The sequence below is a fragment of the Micropterus salmoides genome, unplaced genomic scaffold (genome assembly GCF_014851395.1).
Source record: "Micropterus salmoides isolate LMB-PRFRI ecotype aquatic unplaced genomic scaffold, ASM1485139v1 Ms_hic_scaffold_13, whole genome shotgun sequence".
NCBI classification, from domain to species: Eukaryota; Metazoa; Chordata; class Actinopteri; order Centrarchiformes; family Centrarchidae; genus Micropterus; species Micropterus salmoides.
The window spans coordinates 31,511,542-31,521,365 of record NW_024040374.1 but is presented as its reverse complement, the minus strand read 5'-3'; the positions used below and the strand labels follow the sequence as shown (position 1 = coordinate 31,521,365).

The following is a 9,824-nucleotide window of genomic DNA, read 5'->3' as shown; positions in this document are numbered from 1 at the left end:
CTCAAACATCTCCGCAAAATAAAATTAAAAATGCTGGAAGAAGTACTCAATATTCATACTTAAGTAAAAGTACAGATACCACATGAAAAATGTTACTCAAATAAAAGTAAAAGTCATCCAGTAAAATACTACTCAAGCAAACGTAAAAAGTACACTACACATTCAAATCTATTGATCTTACAAAAAGCAACCTATATTTTTAAATTCACTCAAGACAGGATTGAATACAGCAAAATAAGTTACAGCAAAAAACCAAAGACCCCACCGACCTTGAGGGCTACCAATTGCTCCTGTCCTCCTTCTCAACAAGTGCAGTGCTGCCAAAACTGCATTCTATAATAACAGAATTAGCAGTGCCACTGACTCAAGGAAATTATTTTCCACTTTTAAAGTGCTACTAAATCCTCCTCCACCACCCACAAACTTGTCTGCTGATACCTTTGCTGCCTTCTTCACAGGCAAAGTGGTGGCTATAACTAGACAATTCTCTGACTATTGTAGCAGTCCTACTACATCTTTTCCTCTGCCTTCCCAGGTCAGTGGTTCCTCACTCTCCTCGTTTACTCCTCTCACAGAGAGCGAAGTATCAGAACTCTTGACCCGTAGCCGTCCAACTACATGCCCACTGGACCCGATTCCTACGAATCTCCTCCAAGCCATATCTCCTACTGTGGTCCCGACAATCACTCATGTGATAAATACTTCTCTGGCTTCAGGAACCTTCCCGGCCACTTTCAAAAGGGCTTGGGTTACACCCTTGCTCAAAAAGCCCTCACTTGACCCAACTCAAATTGAGAACTATTGACCAGTGTCTCTTCTACCATTTTTATCCAAAACTATTGAACGGGCAGTATTCAAACAGGTCTCAGAATTCCTCTCACAGAATAACCTCGTAGATCCATACCAGTCTGGTTTTAAGAGTGCTCACTCTACTAAAACGGTCTGTCTGTAACGGAAGCCCTAAGGTCAGCTAAAGCTGCAGCCCAATCCTCGGTTCTTATCCTGCTTGACCTATCAGCTGCCTTTGACACAGTCAACCACAGGATCCTGCTATCCGCTCTCTCAGCAATGGGCATCTCGAGTAAAGCACTCCTGTGGTTCGAATCCTACCTCTCAGGGCGTTCCTACAATGATTTGTGGCAAGGACAATTATCCTCCTCCCACTGCCTCTCCACAGGGGTTCCCCTTCTCTTCTCAATTTGCACCATCTCACTGGGGCCCATCATTCGCTCGCACAGCTTCTCTTACAACTGCTACGCAGATGACACACAACTCTACCTATCCTTCCCGCCAGGTGATCCCACCGTCTCGGTGCGGATCACGGACTGTCTCTTGGACTGTCTCTCTGACATATCTGCATGGATGAAGTCTCGCCACCTTCAACTAAACCTCTCTAAGACTGAACTCTTGGTCATTCCAGCCAAGCAATCTATCCACCATAACATCACACTACAAATTGACTCCTCAACCATCACTCCAACCAAGGTGGTGAGAAACTTGGGTGTCATGATTAATGACCAGCTGTCCTTTTCAGACCATGTTGCTTCTGTCGCTCAGTCGTGCCGCTTTGCTCTATACAACATAAGGAAAATTAGGCCCCACCTCACTCAGTACACCACCCAGCTTCTTGTACAGGCCATGGTTATCTCTCGCCTCGACTATTGCAATGCTCTCCTAGCAGGTCTTCCAGCTTGTGCGGTGAAACCCTTACAGATGGTTCAGAACGCAGCAGCGCATCTGGTTTTTGATCAGCCCAAAAGGACTCATGTCACTCCATTACTCAGTGACCACTGGCTCCCCGTGGCCTCCTGAATCAAATTCAAGTCACTAATGCTTGCATACAGAGTGACTACTGGGTCTGCACCCATCTACCTAAACTCCATAATACAAACTTATGTTCCTTCTCGCCGCTACACTCCTCCAACAAACGCTGCCTGGCTCTGCCATCCCTTCACACAAAGCAATCCCAGTCCTGGCTATTCCCATCTGTGACACCACGATGGTGGAACGAGCTAACACATGCCATCAAAGCAGGGGCGTCCCTCTCTAACTTCAAGAAGCTCTTGAAAACTCATCTCTTCTGAGAACACTTCCTCTTATAAAGGTATCAACAGACTTACTCAAAGTGGGTCTTAACTAAACTGAGGTCAAAATAATAAAACCACAACATAAGTCTGAACATATCAAACCTGACCTCCCAAATGACACAAAATGAGGGGTATATATATACACACACAGGCTTGCCTTCACCAAACACAAAGGGGAGAAAACTTAACTGATTACAATTAAAAAGACCCATAAACCCAACAACCAACCATAAGAAATTACTAAAAACAAACACTATTGAAACCCAATATTAATCTAACAAACAAATATCCACATTTCTGTGTTGTTATTAAGATTTTTGTAGTTCAGAGTCCCTCTGTCCACTGCCAGGAGTTGGTTCCTTCTACTTCCTGTGGTGGAGTATAAAAGGCAGTCTCAAACTCCAGCTCACCCTTTGGCAGATGACTTCGCATGTGGAGAAACAAAGGACAGGTATAAATCACAAAAAAATTCTTCTCAAATGAATACAATCAACCAAAATGTGTGCACTCAGATTGGAAATTATATATGTAAAGAGAATGTAAGCCATTACCGCCACTTGATAGAACTGTCACACTGCAGATAACTTTATTAAATGTGTAACTTCTTAACTAAACAGATGTGGTGTTTAAACACACTAATGCAACTAATTTTGCATTTCTGTACTACGTATATATGTATCTGACTAATCAGACATGTGTTTAGAGTCACAGTTCTGGCACACAGAAATTGACTGGCCTGAAGTGAAAACATCGTAGGCCCATTTATTGCATTTCACACACAAACCACTTCTTCTTTGGAATACTGTATGAAAATGGCTTCACATAGATGAGGCCAAAAGAGAAGTCAGCCGCTTATGTCAAAATCCTTAGCTGTACTTCTGATTGATTTGTTCAACTTCACCTGCCTTACTGCCTTTAACATTATGTCAGGTGGTGTATTGCCATTTTCTGTCTTCTGTTGATAATTTCCTTCCTTCCTTCAAAAACACATTCCTCCATGCAATTACAAATAAATTACAAGTGTATTTGTCAACTAGCCTTATTCCCTACCTATTAACGAAATTAATAAGTGTGTGTGCGTGTCCACTAACACACTACATGCCTACGGTATACGACTGTAAATACCCTGTCATGAATTCTGTCTTACCCAGGCATATGGCTGCTGCTGTAAATTACAGTGTATAATATTCTATTAACAGTATCATTGAATACTGATGTCAGGGGTAATTGCACAATTTCACATAGTTTTTTGATGTTCTGTGTGTTTATTTGTACTGGATTTAGACCCCAAATCATTGAGACAACTTACCCCAAACTGACATGTGTGCTAATTTTGGCTAAATCTCAAGGTTAACTTAACATAACAGTTCAGTTGAAGTATCAAAAGACACATTATTGTCTCCTCTACTTTGTGCAAAGTTAAGATTTTGAATATTCATACCTAATACACTGCTCAGAAAAATAAAGGGAACACTTGAACACAATGTAACTCCAAGTCAATCACACTCCTGTGAAATCAACCTGTCCACTTAGGAAGCAACACTGATTGTCAATCAACTTCACATGCTGTTGTGCAAATGGAATAGACAACAGGTGGAAATTATAGGCAATTAGCAAGACACCCCCAATAAAGGAGTGGTTCTGCAGGTGGTGACCACAGACCACTTCTCAGTTCCTATGCTTCCTGGCTGATGTTTTGGTCACTTTTGAATGCTGGTGGTGCTTTCACTCTAGTGGTAGCATGAGACGGAGTCTGCAACCCACACAAGTGGCTCAGGTAGTGCAGCTCATCCAGGATGGAACATCATACAAACTTTGGCAAGAAGGTTTGCTGTGTCTGTCAGCGTAGTGTCCAGAGCATGGAGGCGCTACCAGGAGACAGGCCAGTACATCAGGAGACGTGGAGGAGGCCATAGGAGGGCAACAACCCAGCAGCAGGACCGCTACCTCCGCCTTTGTGCAAGGAGGAGCAGGAGGAGCACTGCCAGAGCCCTGCAAAATGACCTCCAGCAGGCCACAAATGTGCATGTGTCTGCTCAAACGGTCAGAAAGAGACTCCATGAGAGTGGTACGAGGGCCAGACGTCCACAGGTGGGGGTTGTGCTTACAGCCCAACAACGTGCAGGACGTTTGGCATTTGCCAGAGAACACCAAGATTGGCAAATTCGCCACTGGCGCCCTGTGCTCTTCACAGATGAAAGCAGGTTCACACTGAGCACATGTGACAGACGTCAGAGTCTGGAGACGCCGGGGAGAATGTTCTGCTGCCTGAAACATCCTCCAGCGTGACCGGTTTGGCGGTGGGTCAGAAATGGTGTGGGGTGGCATTTCTTTGGGGGGACGCACAGCCCTCCATGTGCTCGCCAGAGGTAGCCTGACTGCCATTAGGTACCAAGATGAGATCCTCAGACCCCTTGAGACCATATGCTTGTGCAGTTGGCCCTGGGTTCCTCCTAATGCAAGACAATGCTAGACCTCATGTGGCTGGAGTGTGTCAACAGTTCCTGCAAGAGGAAGGCATTGATGCTATGGACTGGCCCGCCCTTTCCCCAGACCTGAATCCAATTGAGCACATCTGGGACATCATGTCTCGCTCCATCCACCAACGCCACGTTGCTGTTTTAATTATTGCTTGTTATGGGCCATCTAATGTTTAGTTTGACTTTGTAGTCGATTGATCACTCATGTAGCCTATATATATATATATACACTTTACTGTATGAATGGTTGCTTTTTAAGTCGTCCTTATGTTAAAGGTTTTGGCATGTTATAAATTAATTTCTTGTGAATGGTTGTGACAGGGTTTATATAAGGCCTTTTCATATGGCTTGGATCCGCGGGGTCGCTCTTCTCTCCTTATCAACAGGCAAACAAGCGCTCCACAATGTAACCATGGCAACGGCTTCTGTGTAACTGTTGCGGCCGTTCTCGTTTCACGCATAAGTCCGCCCGCTGCCAGAGCTGAAATGTCAAACTTTCCTACAGTTTATCAATAGACAGAGAGCTTTTTGATCTGACTTTCCTGAATAATATAACTGTTTCTTTAACAGTTAGGCCACCAGGTCTTCAACAGGCGACAACCTTTGCTGCTGTCTCTTATTATAAAAAATAACCTATTAACTTCTACTTAACTAATTTGAAAGTTAGTAGTTATTTTAGTTTAGACACAATTTAGATAGACTCAATTATTCCATGTTGCACATTTAGCTATTGAAGTTTGGTAAAAAAGAATACAAAATAATAATTATTACAGAGAGGTTGCAATGGCGCAGTGGATTAGACACTTTTCTTTGATTCCCACTGCAACACATCCACCAAATGACTTATTGTCATGGGTCCTGCTTTACCATCCATGTTATAATAGAGCCGCCGACAGTTTGATCAGTGTGGTGGTGGTTGGGGGGGGGGTCTCAGTATATTTTCCTGAGTTTTGGGACAGGTTGGCTACAGTTATAGGGAGATTGGTGTGCTGCTGACTCATCTGTTGTTAGTCTGCTAAAAGGGGCAGAGACAGTGACTTAAAATGAATATCTTGCTAAACGTTTCCCTGCACTGATTAAATGTTGATGAAATGTAGGCTAACACTAGTCTGTAGCTAGCTAGCTTATTTAACTGTGGACATGAAGCCAACAGGTTAACACCACTCAGATTAAAGGCCGCCCTCCTTTCTTGGTGAAAAACTGGGTTACAGATTAACATCCTTTCCATTGTCTTTCCTCTCTCTTTTCTCTCTTTCCTTTTTTGAAAACCAGACTTCGGTTTACTTGGCAACCTCGTGTTCACTGTGTTTCTGGTGCATCTACTGACTGCAGCTAAACACCGTCACTGATACAGTGTGCTAAGGCAGGACCAAATCATTTCATGCAGATACAGGGGGTTGGTCAGCTAATATGGATGTTTACTTTTTGGTCAATGAGGATATTTAACTTCCATTGCCAACAAAGAGATCATTAATTGTATTATTATATTTAAAACACTGAATGATGATGATGGTTTATATAAATATAATTTGATATTATTTTTTATCTATTTTTGGGTACCCCTGTCAGTCAGGGGCCTTTGGAATTTTCCACCCTATACGGTGCCCCTGCAGGATCCTGATGATGGATTTCAGCTCTGCTTTTGAACACCATCATCCTGGCCCTGCTGCAGGACAAGCTCTCCCAGCTGAACGTGTTCCATACATTAAAGATGCCAATGGGAACACTATTTTCAATACACAGGGAATTAATACAGCTTTTAAAATGTTTTATGAAAACCTCTACAAATCAGAAAACACTGCTAATGTGGAAGTCTGGACTGAATTCTTAGTATACTCAATATCCCCCAAATATCTTTAGGTGCGCTAAAGGCTGGAAAAGCAGCAGTTTTTTTAAAGATAAGTTGGTAACCCCTCTTTAAGCTATATATCTAGAGTCCTACAGTAATGGTCATCTCTCTGCCTTTGGTAATACTTTCCTTAACTGGATTATTATTAATATTATTACATCTCAATCCCATAGCTGAGGTACTGACGAATTAGGTGGTATCTGAACCCCCAAGGTCCGCCTCTGTCACCACATCTTTTCATACTAGCTATTGAACCACTAGCAATAGCAATCAGACCTAGTAGGCAGATGCAGGGGATTACAATTGGCAACAGAGATCACAGAATAGCACTTTTTGCTGACGATTTAATTTTATTCTCAAATCAATTTTGCGCCTTCATATCAGCGCTGCTAGATTTAATCAGCATGTTTGGTAACATCTCTGGATATAAATTAAATGCTTCAAAATCATCACTAATGTTGCTTAACAAAAATGAAAGAAAAGATATAAACCAACATTTATTAATGCTCAGGCTTTCATCTAATTTTACATATTTAGGCATCAAAATAACACCTGTTAGAAAATATAGCATCAACAAATTATGAAATCATAATGGACTCAGCATATAAATCTATAGAAAGATGGATGTCCTTACCTGTATTTCTGATAAGGAGAATAAATATATAAAAGATGAACATATTACCTAAATTTATTTCAAAATATCCCTCTCACACCACCAATGTTTTAAAAAATGACATCGCTCTTCAGGAAATTAAAATGGAGTAAGAGCTCGCCTATCAAATAACCTATTAAATCTTTATTGGTACTACGCTGTGAGATAAATGTTGTTGTGATTTGGTGCTATATAAATAAAATTTTATTGAAAATTGAATTGAATACTTAAATGCCAGTTAAGAACTACAATGTTCTATTTTTCTTCTGGAGACAATCCGTTATGGATGGATATCACTGTATTTTTGTACCTGAGTGAGATACTACTTTTATGCAGTCAGAATTTCCTAGATCGTATTTTTTCTTTTTTTAATTAAACCTGCCTGGCAACCTGGTATAGAGTATGAGGAGCTGGATACTGTGAACCCACTGATAAAAATCTGCTGGAAAATTGAAGGCGCCAGCCAACATCCCCCATGCAATGCCAGCCAAACTAGCAATGAGGGCCAACCAGGAAATGCCTCCCCTGGACTCCAATGCACAAACTAAACATCCAGCAGCTATCCAAAGACCCTGCACAGAAAAAAACCCCATTGCGTTAAGATGCATTGAAAATCGCATGGTACAATACCATCGGAGCCCTCTGAACCACAAATGGATCCCCCCACCCCCAGCAGCCAGGGCTCCCCGCGACCCCCCAAAGCGCAAAGGACTCCACACCACCAGAGCCATGCTGGGGAGCTCCCTGCCGCCAGGGAGCAATAACGCGGCTGAACCAGGGCCGACAGTCCCGAGCCCAGCTGGGGGCAATCCCCGACGAGTGCAGGCAGAGCCAGCCCAGCCCCCCCAGGTAGCCACCCCCAAAAAAGAGTGCCAAAACCCACCCCGATAACACCAGCCCAGGACTACCGAATGCCCCCACTGTGAGAGAGCCGGCAGGGGGAAGCAGCGAGAGTCCCACCCCTGCCCAAGGGGGCTCTGGCGAGGAGAGGAGCCAATGGGCCCCCAGGCCCAGGGACACGCCACCTGCCCCAGACCAGGGTCCAGAGCGGACCCCCACATCAGGGGAGCCATGCACCCAGGCAAGGCGGACACCAACCCTACGGCACCCCCGGGGCTCCAGGGGCAGGACACGAGGCCAATGATTGTGATTGTGATGATTGTGTTGGATGCATGTCATGGTTTGTGAAGTGTTGTATGGTGAAGTAAAGATAAGCTGCGTGGTAACTAAGGAGCAGTTAAAACTGTTGTTGTGACACAGGCACCCCATAACTGTCAGGTAGTGGAGCCGGCCAACATGCCACTCCTAACCCCCAAGCCATCTGTGTCTAATATGTAATTAAAATTGAAGAGCGGCCAGTGGGGGAGGAAGAAGGGTGAGGCCGCAATAAAGCAGCCCCACCCACCAAACTCCCTGCTGCCTGCCTGCCCCCCAGAGTCCTAAGGTTGTATGTAGTGAGACATGACCAAAGGGGGGAAGGTGAAGGAGGTCATAGGGACGCTAGAATGGTCCTCCTCACTGGGGCCAGGTTCCTGACTGGCCCCAGCATTCATCCCCATCACCCACGCCCCTAGGCAAGAGGGACTTCCTGCATCCTTAAAAGGAATGATGGTAACACTTTCTTTGGTCATTGCTATAATGACTTATGTGTACAATTATAACACAATATAATGCTTCCATAAGACATTATAACAATTGTTATAATCACTTACAAACATGCATTAGGCGCTATAGCAAAGTTCATAATGTATTATGACCTTTTGATTTAATGTTTTATAACTGATAGAAATACCATTTTACACCAATGTGTATCTTTTTTTAAGCAAAAAATGTAAAAAAAAAACGCTCTGAAATATAGCTTGCAGTTAAATGACAAATGAATCGATGACCTTCATAGAAAGTGTTGCTGAAATGGTAACTGAAATGGTCACAAACAATTGCAATGAGAGGAGTTTGATTTAATCAGAATATAACTGGCTTGCATCTGGCTCTAGAGAAGCATTGATAACCAAACTTGAGACATGGAGAGCAGAAACCGCAAATAAGAAACCGCAAATTCTAACTTCTTCTAAAGCTACTCCTATGCAATTGGCCGATGCAGACATACATAACTCCTGTCAAATTAAAATAAATACTACAGTAATATACCTGACGTCTGTTTTAAATACAATGAGGCTCAAGGAATATTCATGCACTGTCTGGGAGTGTGACAAATTATTAATTTAAAATTCTGGAGGGAGGTGATCAATAAAACCATGTTCATCCTGTCTGCGAAGATGCCACTTAACTCCAAGATGATGTTGCTGCACCTGCATCCAACAGACCTCAATCTGAAACCCCAAGAATATAAATTTATTGACTTTGCTATATTACATTATTATATTATATATTACATTATACATTATTATGGTCATTTTTGGATGATATACATGCTCCGTACTTTAACAAACTCCTCCTAGGGATTTAGTCCGATCGACTTCAAATTTCTGTTGTGCCTTCTAAAGGCATTGAAGATGAAAAGTTGTGCTATCTGAGTTTTCGTCAATGGGTATGTCAGTGGCGTGGCGTCCAAAATCAATGATTCGCCGTGAAAGGAGGAAGTAGTTATAAATTCAGTGTGCATGCTCACATCTCACCAAACTGTACATATAGGATTCCCACCCTGAACACATCCATGTGCCAACAAACACACTTACGTCATAGCACCTACTGCTGGTGTCAAGTGTTACGCTGTTATGTACTACTCCCAACATATT

The 9,824-nt window shown here is 42.9% G+C and overlaps 1 protein-coding gene across 1 annotated transcript in view; it reads left to right on the top strand.

Annotated features, from left to right (window-relative positions):
- Positions 1-7,686: 7,686 nt before the first annotated feature.
- Positions 7,687-9,824, top strand: part of LOC119901376 (desmoglein-2-like) — a 29,345-nt gene continuing 27,207 nt past the window's right edge. Inside the window, exons 1-2 of the mRNA XM_038717004.1 lie at positions 7,687-7,917; positions 8,000-8,149. Of these exons, the coding sequence (XP_038572932.1) occupies positions 7,687-7,917; positions 8,000-8,149 (381 nt within the window). The remainder of the gene's footprint in view (positions 7,918-7,999; positions 8,150-9,824) is intronic.